The sequence below is a fragment of the Lagenorhynchus albirostris genome, chromosome 11 (assembly GCF_949774975.1).
Source record: "Lagenorhynchus albirostris chromosome 11, mLagAlb1.1, whole genome shotgun sequence".
NCBI classification, from domain to species: domain Eukaryota; kingdom Metazoa; phylum Chordata; class Mammalia; order Artiodactyla; family Delphinidae; genus Lagenorhynchus; species Lagenorhynchus albirostris.
The window spans coordinates 3,976,309-3,990,954 of record NC_083105.1 but is presented as its reverse complement, the minus strand read 5'-3'; the positions used below and the strand labels follow the sequence as shown (position 1 = coordinate 3,990,954).

At 45.6% G+C, this 14,646-nt stretch overlaps 1 protein-coding gene across 2 annotated transcripts in view; it reads left to right on the top strand.

The window, feature by feature from the left end:
• Positions 1-14,646, top strand: part of PPARA (peroxisome proliferator activated receptor alpha) — a 67,915-nt gene that overhangs the window by 45,859 nt on the left and 7,410 nt on the right. The window contains exons 3-6 of one of the 2 annotated variants that reach the window (XM_060166965.1): positions 1,160-1,409; positions 9,169-9,329; positions 10,922-11,060; positions 11,983-12,188. In XM_060166965.1, the coding sequence (XP_060022948.1) occupies positions 1,202-1,409; positions 9,169-9,329; positions 10,922-11,060; positions 11,983-12,188 (714 nt within the window). In that variant the 5' untranslated portion in view covers positions 1,160-1,201. The remainder of the gene's footprint in view (positions 1-1,159; positions 1,410-9,168; positions 9,330-10,921; positions 11,061-11,982; positions 12,189-14,646) is intronic. The other variant, XM_060166966.1, reaches the window with a different exon arrangement.

Sequence of the window (14,646 nt, the reverse complement as noted above, 5' to 3'; positions counted from 1 at the left end):
CTTGGCTTGCAGGCGGCGGCCTTCCCGCCGGGTCTTCACGTGGTCGCCCCTCTGTGTGTGCTCCCCGCTGTCTCTCTTTGTGTGTCCAAATCTCCTCTTCTTATAAGGACACCAGCCAGATTGGATTAGGGCCCCCTCTAAACACCTCATTTTAGTGGAATCACCTCTTTATTATCTCCAAAGGCAACCACATTCTGAGGTCCTAAGGGTTAGGACTCCCGCAGCGGAATCTGGGGGGACACGGTGCGGCCCGTAACAGTGCCCACGTGGAGAGCGTTCTTCTGTGTGTGAGTTGAAGCAGCCTAGCGCTGTCGGGGACTGACATGTTCAGATTTTTTTAACTCCACGATGTATTTGTTATGGCGCACTCGTTCTTTAGGCATACCTACGTGACTCCCCCCACGGGTGCAAGGAGAACATATAATATTGCCTCCAGCGTGTGTGCCGACTGCCTGCCCGTCCCACTCCCCCCGGGCTCCCACCTGAGCCAGACTGGCCTGTGCATGCCTGGAAGTACCCGCATGCTTCCATCCTGGGGGCTTTTCACTTGCCGCTCCTTTTGCTGGAACATTCTACCCAAAATGTCCGTACAGCTCACTGCCTCATTCCTGCAGGTGTCTGCGCCCCTTTTCTGAGAGGTCCTCCCTGGCCGGTCATGTAGGGCAGTGTCCTTCCCCATCCTCCCCCTGCAGACTGTCCAGACCTGTCCCCACCAGAAGGTGCATTCTGGGACAGCGGGGACTTTATGTGTGTCCTCTGCTGTTTTCGTCCACCTCGGATACGCAGTGTGTGCTCGACGGCGCATGAATGATTCCTGGCCTGCTCACCTCTGGCTCCTGAGACGTGTTCTTGTTTAGAGATCTTCATTTTCTTGGGAGTTCCCTGGTGGTCTAGTGCCTTTCACTGCAGGGGTCTGGGTTTAATCCCTGCTCGGGAAACTGAGATCCCGCAAGCTGCTCGGCCAAAATAAAAGAAAAATAGTAAAGATTTCCATTTTCTTAATGAGCTTGTCAAGAGGCAAGCGGAGGTAAGGTGGCCAACAACGTTACTTTTTAGATTGTGAGTTCAGGAGTGTCTCTGCTGATAAATGAGGTTTTTGTTCAAGGAAAACCAGTGTTCTGCTATGTCCACTTCACCCATGACTTCTCTCTCCTCCCAGGAACGTGGAGCCCGGCAGTGGGACCAGCTCCATCCGGTCGAGATGGTGGACACAGAGAGCCCGATCGGTCCCCTCTCCCCCCTCGAGGCTGATGATCTGGAAAGCCCACTCTCTGAAGAATTCCTACAAGAAATGGGAACCATTCAAGATATTTCTCAGTCCATTGGTGAGGACAGTTCTGGAAGCTTTAGTTTTACAGAATACCAGTATTTAGGAAGTGGTCCAGGATCAGATGGCTCCGTTATTACAGGTAAGTGTGCTACTTCCTAGAAAGCTTTATCTGGAAACGTTTTTTTCCACAGAGAAAGTTGTTCTCTTTACCTGGAGAAGACACATCTCTCTGCATTAAAATCTTCAGATGCGTAAAGGCACGACACGCAGTGCCACTGGGCCTTGAAACTTTCCAGGCGTGTCTTGCATATCATAGTATGCCTTCTTTTTTTGTTTTTTTTTTGGATAAACTTTTTATTGAAGTATAATATACACATAAGAGTGCACACACCATAAATGTGTAGCTCATTTGATTTTTCACCTGAAAATATAATTTTTACACTACGGAGTAATCTCTTGCATGTAACTTACCTGAGCAGCCTGTGTGTAATTTTTCACCGTGATGAGCAGCTCTGTGACACACCTCCCTGTGGGCAAATCTTTGAGTGCATCCTGGGTGACTGATTTTCTTTTTTAATTTTAATTTTTTGTCCCAGTTGGTTATTTATGTTAAATACGGTTACCTGGCAGGGACGGATAGTTAGGGAGTTTGGGATTGACATGTACACACTTCTATATTAAAAATAAATAACCGGCTTCCCTGGTGGCGCAGTGGTTGAGAGTCCGCCTGCCGATGCAGGGGACACGGGTTCGTGCCCCGGTCCGGGAAGATCCCACGTGCCGCGGAGCGGCTGGGCCCGTGAGCCGTGGCTGCTGAGCCTGCGCGTCCGGAGCCTGTGCTCCGCAACGGGAGAGGCCACAACAGTGAGAGGCCCGCGTACTGCAAAAAAATAATAAAATAAATAACCAACAAGTATGCCTTCTTTTTAAAAGCTGTACATAAACCACATAATGCTTGAAATTCAGCAGTCAGCGGCATTTTTTAAATGCTGTGAGTTTATATTTCTTTAAAGCAGAGACTCCTACTGTAATAAAAATCACTCTGTTTTATCTGGAAATGTATCTGAACCATCTCTCTACTCCCTGGTAAGCTGTTATATATAGAATGGATGCACAGCAAGGTCCTACTGTATAGCACAGAGAACTATATTCAATATCCTATGATAAATCATAATGGAAAAGAATATTTAAAAAAGGAATGTATGTGTATGTATAACTGAATCACTTTGCTGTACAGCAGAAACTAACACAACATCGTAAATCAACTATACTTCAATAAAAAAATAGTAAAACCGAAAAAATAAATTTCAAGATGGTGACAGTAGGAAAAAAAAACTACATCAGGCATCAGCCAGTGCAGGTACAAAGAAATAAAACACGGGGTCTGCTCAGGTCACCTTGCTGTGAAAGAGGAAATCGTTGCACAGTTCATCTTTCTGAGCAACGTTTAGGCCACCCCGGTATAATGTGGTGTAAATTGTACCTTGATTGAAAGGAAGCCCTGTCTGGGGTGGACTTGACTCCACTGTACTTCTTGGCAGAAGTGGGTTTTGGATCAGACAAACTAGACTTTATTTTTAAATTTTTTAAAAATTTATTTATTTTTGGTTGTGTTGGGTCTTCGTTGCTGTGTGCCGGCTTTCTCTAGTTGCGGCGAGCGGGGGCTACTCTTCCTTGCGGTGCGCGGGCTTCTCATTTCGGTGGCTTCTCTTGTTGTGGAGCATGGGCTCTAGGTGCACGGGCTTCAGTAGCTGTGGCGCACAGCCTCAGTAGTTGTGGCTCGCGGGCTCTAGAGTGCAGGCTTACTAGTTGTGGTGCACGGGCTTAGTTGCTCTGCGGCATGTGGGATCTTCCCGGACCAGGACTCGAACCCGTGTCCCCTGCAATGGCAGGCAGACTCCCAACCACTGTGCCACCAGAGAAGCCCCAAAATAGACTTTAAAATAAAGACTTTTACAGGAGACAAGGAAGGACGCTACATAGTGATCAAGGGAACAATCCAAGAAGAAGAAGATTTAACAATTATAAATATATATGCACCCAGCGTAGGAGCACCTATGCTGCTATATGAGGTAGATGCGAACAGCCATAAAAGGGGAAATCGACAGTAACACAGTAATAGTGGAGGACTTTAACACCCCACTTACACCAATGGACAGACCTTCCAGACAGAAAATTAATAAGGAAACACAGGCCTTAAAAGAAGTGGGTCTTAAATGTAAGGCCAGAAACTATCAAACTCTTAGAGGAAAACATAGGCAGAACACTCTATGACATAAATCACAGCAAGATCCTTTCTGACCCACCTCCTAGAGTAATGGAAATAAAAACAAAAATAAACAAATGGGACCTAATGAAACGTCAAAGCTTTTGCACAGCAAAGGAAACCATAAACAAGACCAAAAGACAACCCTCAGAATGGGAGAAAATATTTGCAAATGAAGCAACTGACAAAGGATTAATCTCCAGAATTTACAAGCAGCTCATGCAGCTCAATAACAAAAAAACAAACAACCCAATCCAAAAATGGGCAGAAGACCTAAATAGACATTTCTCCAAAGAAGATATACAGACTGCCAACAAACACATGAAAGAATGCTCAACATCATTAATCATTAGAGAAATGCAAGTCAAAACTACAATGAGATATCATCTCACACCAGTCAGAATGGCCATCATCAAAAAATCTAGAAACAATAAATGCTGGAGAGGGTGTGGAGAAAAGGAACCCTCTTGCACTGTTAGTGGGAATGTAAATTGATACAGCCACTATGGAGAACAGTATGGAGTTTCCTTAAAAAACTAAAAATAAAACTACCATACAACCCAGCAATATCACTACTGGGCATATACCCTGAGAAAACCAAAATTCAAAAAGAGTCATGTACCAAAATGTTCATTGCAGCTCTATTTACAATAGCCCGGAGATGGAAACAACCTAAGTGCCCATCATCGGATGAATGGATAAAGAAGATGTGACACATATATACAATGGAATATTACTCAGCCATAAAAAGAAACGAAATTGAGCTATTTGCAATGAGATGGATAGACCTAGAGTCTGTCATACAGAGTGAAGTAAGTCAGAAAGAGAAAGACAAATACCGTATGCTAACACATATATATGGAATTTAAGAAAAAAAAATGTCATGAAGAACCTAGGGGTAAGACAGGAATAAAGACACAGACCTACTGGAGAACGGACTTGAGGTTATGGGGAGGGGGAAGGGTGAGCTGTGACAGGGCGAGAGAGAGTCATGGACATATACACACTAACAAACGTAGTAAGGTAGATAGCTAGTGGGAAGCAGCCGCATGGCACAGGGACATCGGCCCGGTGCTTTGTGACTGCCTGGAGGGGTGGGATAGGGAGGGTGGGAGGGAGGGAGACGCAAGAGGGAAGACATATGGGAACATGTGTATATGTATAACTGATTCACTTTGTTATAAAGCAGAAACTAACACACCATTGTAAAGCAATTATACCCCAATAAAGATGTTAAAAAAGAAGAAGTGGGTCTTGGCTGGGACTGGAGGAGTTGGGTTTGGACTGGACAGGAGGTGTGTGTGTGTGGTTTTGAGCTCCGAGCTCGGACTGTGCAGGCTCTCTTGGGGAATCGAGAAGGTTCTCCCTGCAGCGTCTGATATAAGGTCTCTGTGTTCTTCCCCCGCCGTGGGCCCCCTTGTGTCACGATCTCGGTCTGGAGCATGTTTCCCCGACCGTCTGTTCACATCTTCCCACTCCAGGAAGATGATTTTCACGACTGTGCACTGACCTTGGTGACGGTGGGAAAGGGAGCATTTGTACTCCGCTGGCAGCCAAGTTCACTGATAAACCCGTGTGCGTGGAGAGAGTGGCTGAAAGTGCACGAGCTCTAAATCCAGCAAGCCCACTGGGGACGGGCGCTGTTTAAAAGGGGACATGTACGTGGGTCTGCACTGTGCCGTTGTTTGTGATGGGGTCTGCACTATGGCAAAAAGAAAAAAAAAGGGAACTTACAAAAAGTGACCGCACTGAAGTGTACTAGACACACATCCTTGACTTTTGGCCCCTGGTCGTTAAGGTGGGGGGTGTGTGGTCATCCATTTTTATTTAGCTTCGGTTCTCCTTACTGTGTTTATTAATCCTTGTGGCCGTTTGGAGTCATCTCAAAATTCTTAAAATCTTGCTTTGTCTCCTTTCCAGGCTTTTCATTGTTATTGTTTCCAATTGATTTGAGAGATAAAATGATTGCTTATTTGTAAACTAGATTTTTCATCTTTGTATGTAGTGGCTCCCTTGGGTGATATTTTTAAGTTATGTAAATTGCAAATATGGGAGGACCGGCTATAAAACACATTCAGTTTAAACTTGACTCCTTGGGAGACCAGATGGGTGAGGCTGCTTACTCAGCCCATCTATCTTTCTCACCCCACCCCCCAATTTTTCTTAGCAGCTTTGCTGACATAAAAACTTCACATATTTAAAGTGTGCAATTGGATGTACACACACGCACGCATGCACACGCACAGACTTGTGAAACCAACAGCACCAATTCCACACCCCTCACCCCAAAGTTTACGTGTGCCCTTTTGTAATCCCTCTTCCCCACCCTCATGCCTCTCTCCCTCCCCAGGTACCACTGATCTGCTGCTCTCTATCATTATCCATCCATTTGTATTTCCTAGAATTGTATATAAATGGAATCATATAGTATGTCCTCTTTTTAGTCTGACTCCTTTCACTCAGCAAAATTATTTTGAGATTCATCTGCGTTGGTAGCATCTACCGACAGTTCATTTTCTAAAATCCACTGTATGGATTTGCCACAGGTTATCCACGCTATAGACGAACATCTGACTGTTTCCGGGTCTGGCTGTTACAGAGAAAGCTGCCGGGAAAGCTCGCGTACACACCTCTGTGTGGACAGTGCTTTCACTTCTCGCGGGTAGACAGGAGTGGAACGGGTCATGCTTTTCTGCCTCTTCGCATGTTTTACAATTTGTTATCAGATACCATCCATCGTGAACTTTGTTGATGATGGAGAATTTTGTATTTACACAACTATTCTTGAGTTTTATTCTGAAATGCAGTTACGTGGAAAATGTTGAGCCTTTCAGGTCCTGTGGTTAAGCTTTGTTAGACGGAACCAGAGCAGTGTTGATTCTAGAAGTAATTTTGCCCCAATTCAGAGGCAAAACCCTTTTGAGTATTTTAGCCAGTGCCCCAAGGATTCTGAGATTTTTCCGCCGTGAGTGATGGTCACGGGACTGCCTCTTAGCCCTCAGTACACTGTTCCCTCTAAGCATTTCAGGTTGCTATTGGAATATCTTTTTTCTTTTTTTCTTTTTGGTCGCACCAAGCGGCGTGCGGGATCTTATTCCCCGACCAGGGATTGAACCCGTGCCCTCGGCGGTGAAAGTGCGGAGTCCTAACCGCTGGACCGCAGGGGAATTCCCTGGAGTATCTTTTCTTTTAGGCTCTCTCAGCTGATAGAGCAGAGACATACATGTGTACATACTGACGCATGTATGTACACGTCTGTATTTCTGTGTATAGCTGTCTGTCTCAAGGTCAGGGTAAACGTGAGTTCAGACAGACGTCTGCACCTCTAATCCACCACCACATGGACCACTTTAGCCTCCTCCTGTCGCTGTATCAATGAGCTCACACTCCAACAGTGAGAGACCTGGCCCAGCCATCCATTCAGTCACCATCATTAAATGAACAATTAGTTGTTCATTTCCAGTGCGGTGGCATCAGGACTGCTCACGCAAAGCCCTGTGGGAAACAACTTTATCGGCTGGGGACAGTGTCCAGGGGCAGTTCTTTTGCCTTTGGTCTCACAGACTCCATTCGTTTCAAGGTCACTTACACGAATATCTTCAGCGAGGTTTCCTACGAATGTTTCTTACATTTGTGATATAGATTGTATCATCACATTCTGTATGCCATCCTGGAATCTCTGGACCTCCTCAGTTTTTTTTTTTTTTTTTGGTTCATTTGCACACGTTTGAAGTTCACTCTGTACTGTAAACGTCTGTGGATTCTGACAAGTGCATTGTGTCCTGTATTCACCATGACATTTTCATGTGAATAATTTCACCACGTCCAAGAAGCCACTGGGCTTCACCTACTCAACCCTGCCTCCCCGACCCCTACTCCAACCGCTGATTTTTTTTTTTTACCACTGCTCTATTTCTGCCTTTCCACAAATGTCGGATATTAAGAATCGTATAGTTTGTAGCCTTTGGGGATTGGCCTCACCTATTGAAGCATCTTGGTTGCTTCTGATTTTTGGCAATTAAGAATAATGGTGGTTAGGACTCTGTGCTTTCACTGCCGAGGACCTGGGTTCAATCCCTGGTCGGGGAACTAAGATCTCACAGGCCACATGCCACAGCCAAAAAAAAGAGTAAAGCTGCTAAAGCACTATTTACAATAGCCAAGACATGGAAGCAACCTAAATTTCCATTGACGAGGAATGGATAAAGAAGACAATGGAATATTACTCGGTCATTAAAAAGAATGAAATAATGCCATTTGCAGCAACATAGATGGACCTAGAGATTATCACACTAAGTGATATAAGTCAGAGAAAGACAAGTATCATATGATATCACTTATATGTAGAATCTAAAATACGACACAGGGCTTCCCTGGTGGCGCAGTGGTTGAGAGTCCGCCTGCCGATGCAGGGGACACGGGTTCGTGCCCCGGTCCAGGAAGATCCCACATGCCGCGGAGCAGCTGGGCCCGTGAGCCATGGCCGCTGAGCCTGCGCGTCCGGAGCCTGTGCTCCGCAACGGGAGAGGCCACAACAGTGAGAGGCCCGCGTACCGCAAAAAAAAAAGAAAGTCCAGCTTCTTTTTTTTTCTTTCATGGATTGTGCTTTTGTGTTGCCCACACTGATTTTTATTCTATATTCTGATGCCGTTTACTGAGTTAACAATTACAAAAGGGCTGGAAGCGAGGACGCAAAGAAAGCAATGAATTCTGTGTAGGACACGTCGATTTTTGGCAACTAAGGATAGTAAAGCTGCCGCAAGGACCTCTGCTAAGTCCTGAATGGCGGGTTTTTCCTCCAGTTCCGGGGCTTGTCACTATACTTGTAGTGTATAGTTATACCACCCCCTAGATTGTCTAATTGTTGACTATATTGTGCAGTGTTGAATACATTGCACCCTTAAAGCTGTCTGTCCATTTTATCTTTGTGTCAAAAATCTGAGCATGTCGCAGGAGCAACTAAGCCCGTGAGCCACAACTATTGAGCCCACGTACTGCAACTACCAAAGCCCATGTGCCTAGAGCCCATGCTCCGCAACAAGAGAAGCCACCGCCATGAGAAGCCCGCGCGCCGCAACGAAGAGTAGCCCCCTCTCGCCGCAACTAGAGAAAGCCTGCGCGCAGCAACAAGACCCAACGCGGCCAAAAATAAATAAATAAATTTATTTTTTAAAAAAAATCTGAGCATGTGGCTAGCATATACTTGAGCTCATTGTTGGTGACATTTAAGTGTTAATAAAATAGTATCCCCCGCCCCCGCCCAAAAAAGAAAGGAATAAAGCTGCTGTAACCATTTGTGTGAACAAGGCTACTTGCAAAGTGGCCTTTTCTGCAGGGCCATGGTTTAGTCCATTTTGTTTTGTTTTTTATGGATTAAAAAGTAAAGTTGTTTCTCAGTTGGGGAGCCCCTTGGGTGGGAGCTGTGGGGATGCCGGAGACGTGGTCACTGTGGGAGCACAGAGGGTGTACAAGGGCCAGGCCAGGGTGGATGCAGCATGGGAGCCCTGCCCACCAGCTGATGCCTCCCCACTAAATGCCTCACCCGTGAACTCAGGTCCTCAGAAAGCTGGTTTCGACATGCTTCGGATGGCGAGGCTGTGAATATTCGTAAATCTTCCCCTTGTGTTCCTAGACACCCTCTCACCAGCCTCGAGTCCCTCGTCCATCTCTTACCCTGTGGTTCCTGGCAGCGCCGAGGAATCGTCCAGTGTAGCACTGAACATCGAGTGTAGAATCTGTGGGGACAAAGCCTCGGGCTACCATTACGGAGTTCACGCATGTGAAGGCTGCAAGGTACGGTGGACCCTGGATGGGGAGAAAGGTGGCCTTTCGGGGACTACGTGTGGTTCCTTTTATTTTATACACAAATGTTTGTCACTACTAAGAAAGGTCTGCTCAAGTTGTAGATCGGAAACTGACCCACGTAACACATTCCTTTCTCTCTTTGGACAGTCTATGGCGTATTGCTGGGCTGTTCTTTGTAAGTGACGTAGAGAGTGTGTTCTTTAACAGAAAATAAACCACATTAAAGATGCTCCCTTCATTTGGATGCGAGGTCGGAGAGTTTTGTCCACTTTCTCTCTCCACCCTCATCAGAAGGTCACGGAGGGCAAGGGTTCTCACGACCATCAGAGATGTCAGGATCCTGCAGCACGTGCTGGGCGACGACCAGCCCCGCGGCTGTGTCCCCCCGGCTGCTCAGGATCCCCCGGCAGCCCCTTCCTGCACGCCGGGGGCCTGTCCACCCGAACCACGAGCACCCTTGTGTATGTCCTTATTCTTGTGCTAGCTCAGCTGGACCTCTGACCAGAGGTGACCCAGAGCCCGCGGTGCAGGGGGTCAGGCCGTGGCCTCCAGCAGAGCTACGGGAGGATGACCGGAAGCAAGGAGCAAAGAGCCCAGTGTAAATACAAACCCTTCACAATTTGCCAACCACATACCTTGAAAAAAACTACTTGCAAAGTGGCCTTTTCTGCAGGGCCATGGTTAGTCACCTTGGTTTACTTTTGTTTTTTTATGAACTAAATAGTAAAGTTGGTTCTTTACTAAAGTAAAGTTTAAGATGTTTTTATTTGTTTTTTGTTTTTGTTTTGTTTTGGTTGTGCCTTAGCACGTGGCGCATGTGATCTTAGTTCCCCCACCAGGGATGGAACCCATGCCCCCTGCAGTGGAAGCGCTAAGTCCTAACCACTGGACTGCCAGAGAAGTCCCTAAGACACTTTTATAAAGAGAAAATTATTTACAACCAGCTGGCTTCCTTTTATTATATAATCTTTGTCCTTTAGAGAGTTAATATTCTCTTACAAAAATTCTTAGAACTTTTTAGTCACAAATATGGATCTGTCCTCAGAAAAGAAAGTCACATTTGTATAAATCTTAGCCAGGCAGAGTCACTATTCAGGAGACTGTGATTGTATCTTCCCAGGCCAGGTGAGGACGTGTTGAAATTACTTTGACTTTTGCCTCATTTTATTGTTTTTCATTTTACATGTAATGAAATTTCCAATTTGCCCCAATTACATCAGACTTCCTAGATAAACTGTTTCTCTACATTTCGTTCATTTAAAAAAAGACAATAGGGGCTTCCCTGGTGGCGCAGTGGTTGAGAGTCCGCCTGCCGATGCAGGGGACACGGGTTCGTGCCCCGGTCTGGGAAGATCCCACATGCCGCGGAGCGGCTGGGCCCGTGAGCCATGGCCGCTGAGCCTGCAGGTCCGGAACCTGTGCTCTGCAACGGGAGAGGCCGCGGCAGTGAGAGGCCCACGTACCACAAAAAAAAAAAAAAAAAAAAAAACAATAAATGAGCAACAGGAAACGTGAATAAAGGAATGACACTGATTCCTCAGTGGCCCATATTCTTTAATAAACTGTATCTCAATCCGCAGGGTTTCTTTCGGAGAACTATTCGGCTAAAGCTGGCATATGACACATGTGACCGTAGCTGCAAGATTCAGAAAAAGAACCGGAATAAGTGCCAGTATTGTCGTTTTCACAAGTGCCTTTCAGTTGGGATGTCCCATAATGGTAGGTAAGGTTGTCTATCGCATTTTCCCCACCCATGCCTCAGTTTACCCCCCTTATCGGGTCGGAACAGGCTGTATTTTGAATGAATGTGCTGCAGCATTTAATGCTCGGGTCATTTTGTAACATGATAGCCTAAGAAAAATAAGCCTCGAATAACAGAGATCCAGTAGAACCCTTGGAAATACTGTTAGAAACTTCAGATGGTACAACTTTGATACAAGATTTTGAAACCCATTGGAGACCACTGGGATGTCTTGATGTTCATATCACATGTATGAAGCATGTGCCATTGCAAACATGTGACCATGTTATGAATTTAATTATATTCAATCCTACTCTTATTTTTTTTTGTTTTGGCCGCGCTGCTCGGCTCTCGGGATCTTAGTTCCCCGACCAGGGATTGAACCTGGGTCCCCCGCAGTGGAAGCTCGGAGTCCTAACCACTGGACCACCAGGGTAGTCCCCATACTCTTATTTTAGAATCTGCCAATTACTACAGGAAAGTGAATTTCAAATAATGTGTTCGTAGGAGTTGCACGTCTACCTTCTGGTAAAAGGAAAAGGTACTATGTTAACTCGTTCTAAGGCTCACTTCCATCTCCTTAACCAAAAGGCTCAATTATGTACCTAACGACATGAAGTGACCTTAAGCCCATCCTACTGATAAAGTGAGTCATGGTGCCACCTTTAATTTCAAGCTTTTTAAAAAGTCCAGGATATATGGGGTTTGAGGTTTATTTTCATCTCTCCAAGGGAGAAAGCTGAACAGTGCTGAGAAGTGGATGGTAACTTACCCATGCATGTTTGCTCACAGTCTAACCCGTGGTGTGAACCTTTCATCCAGCCATTAGTCCTCGTGCCGTGTTTTGTTGTTCATTTCTCTGTGTTTTCCGTTCTTCCGTTTCTCCTCTCCGACCCCCAGCGATTCGTTTTGGACGAATGCCAAGATCGGAAAAAGCAAAATTGAAAGCAGAAATCCTTACATGTGAACATGACCTAGAAAAAAATTCTGAAACCGCAGATCTCAAATCTCTCGCTAAGAGGATTTACGAGGCCTACTTGAAGAACTTCAACATGAACAAGGTTAAGGCCCGGGTCATCCTCGCGGGAAAGGCCAGCAACAATCCGGTAGGTGGCTTTGCCGGTGGTTATTATAGTCTGAAGTGCTTCTTGGGCAACACGTCAGCTAGAGTCGAGGAGGAGGATTGAGGAAGTATGTCCTAAATGCTGAGAAAATCATATTTATCCCCAACGCAAATGGGAGACAATGCAATGGAAACATTTCCTTCAGAGACTATAAAACGTAGCCCAGCAGCAACTCCCATCCCATTTGATCCACCTCAGAGCTCCTAGCAACCAAGTTCTTCTAATGACTCTGTAATTAATGCACTCAGAAAGTCTGGTTAATAGTTTACCAGATTCTAGGGTTGCTTCTTAAGTGATTTTGTTTTAATCCCTATTTTAATGCCAGAAAATGAAACTATTCACTTCCCACTCAAAGTGTGCTCTCACATCCTTTCCCCTAAAACTACCTTCTCCTCTCCGACCTCCCCCTTCCTACCCCCTGCCCACCTTCTTTTTCTCCAATGAGAACGAAATGACATCTCGGGGCTTAGAAAGGGTCCTTTGTTTACAGAAACGTTATTGTCTTTTGGGACAGTTCTGGACCTTCTCGGTAGCAACTAAGATCGCCCCTTGTGGACGCCTACACTTCGCCTCTCCTGCCTGATTCCACCCTGTACCCACCCCACAGTTAGCTAAGCCTCTGTCTCCATTACAGGCCTAATCTCAGAGCTACCTTCAAAGAGGGGGATGGCCCAAGGTTGGCGAATGAAGACGTTTTGCCTTTCTCCTGTGAGAGTGGTGAAACAGGTTTCATTTGTCCTAATGAGTAGCTTGAAGCCATCTTTATTGGGAATTACAAGCTGGAATTTTCAGTCACAGGAAGATAAAGCATCTCACAAGCTACTTACCTTCATGAACAAACCAAACCTCTTTTTTACCGAGTCTTTTCATTCTTGGGTGAATTTTCCAATTCAATAGGCTGAGGTAATTTAGGAGGGTTCAGGCAAACTGTTGTTAAATCATAAAGCCACATCTGTGCTGGGCGGCCCCAGAGGCTCGAAGAAACTCCACCCTAACCCTTTCCAGATCACAAGGGTAAAAGCAAAGTAATCTTTTACCTTTGAATTTCTATCCTGGAAATGATTCGTGTAGCCCCAAATTAAAGCAACCCCAATTTTTGCTCTCTTGGAATCCTTTTAGATCTTGCTGAGTTCTTCTCCATCTCCCTTGGGTTTTCAGAATGCAAAGCAAAGCAAACTTAAAAGTCATCTTGACTCGGAACCAAACAGTCTTGTTTAGTATTAACTCGATTTCCATGGAGTATCCTTCTCACACCCCACTGAGATCCACGCACTCTAAGCAGAAGCCCATCACCCGCGGCCAGAGTTGAAATCTGGACCGTTGAGGGCCATCACACAGTTACTCTGGGAGAGGAATCTGGCTTTTGGTCTTAAGGAAATAAATGATAGACCCATAGTCCAGCACTGGGCGTCACTGGAGAGGAAAAACAGAATTCGGGGTATTGCTGAGAGTCAATTGCTTGCTTCTGCCCACCTCCGAAGCAGAGCATCGCGGGTACCAGTTTGAAAGGGAGTGTCCAGGGCCAGCCACTGCCTTTGACGGTACTGTTTGCTCCTGGGTTCACTTCCCACCCCATTTCCTCTGTATGTTGAAACATGGCCCTCCTCCCACCTCCCCGCCCAGCCTAGTGCACCCCAGAGCTTGGAGCATCCAGCTTGGGGCCACAGTCTCTGCTCCATCTGTGCTGGGTCAGAGACAGAGCTGCCAGGAGGGGCGGCATCCTGGAATGGCGGCCCCCTCACACCACACCGTGGGGTTTGGCCTGCTGTGTTATATTGAAATATTATACCTATAACTTGTCAGGAGCTTGAAAAACGTACTATTTTGTACTGTATCTAGAAGTGTGTAGTAAAACCCACCCAAGAGCTTATTAGATCACTTCATCCAAAGCAATTCTACCAATAAGTCACAATTAAATTTCTCCGAAAAGATGCTGCTGCCGAACTTTTCATAGGAAATGCTGTTTCGATGTGTTTTGGAGATGAATTCTTATAACATCATTAACGCACACAGAACAGTGTCAGGTGTGAGCGAGGGAAATACCTATCAGTTAGGGGAGACTTCTGGTCCTGGCGTGGAGTGGTTTTGGGGGAAAGTGGGCAGCTTTCTGCCTTGTGCCGTTTAAAAGCTTTACAGTGTGCTTCACTGATTTGAAATGACCACCCGTAACATCAGATATATTCATAGTCAAGCTTGAGGATAGAGAAAATATTCCAAAGTTAAATATAAGCTTCTGGACTTTTAAAATAGTCTAATCAAGAATGTTTCTCAATAAAGTCTGGCAAACTTTCAAGGGTGTCACTCTATAATATCTCTTTGGCTGTAATAAACATGATTTTTTAAATGTTAGCACTTGTTTTGAATTCAGATCGTTTCTAATTTTGCCTGTTCATGAGGCCTGCCTTTTAAAATCCAGGCGATAATTTTATACAAATGAAAT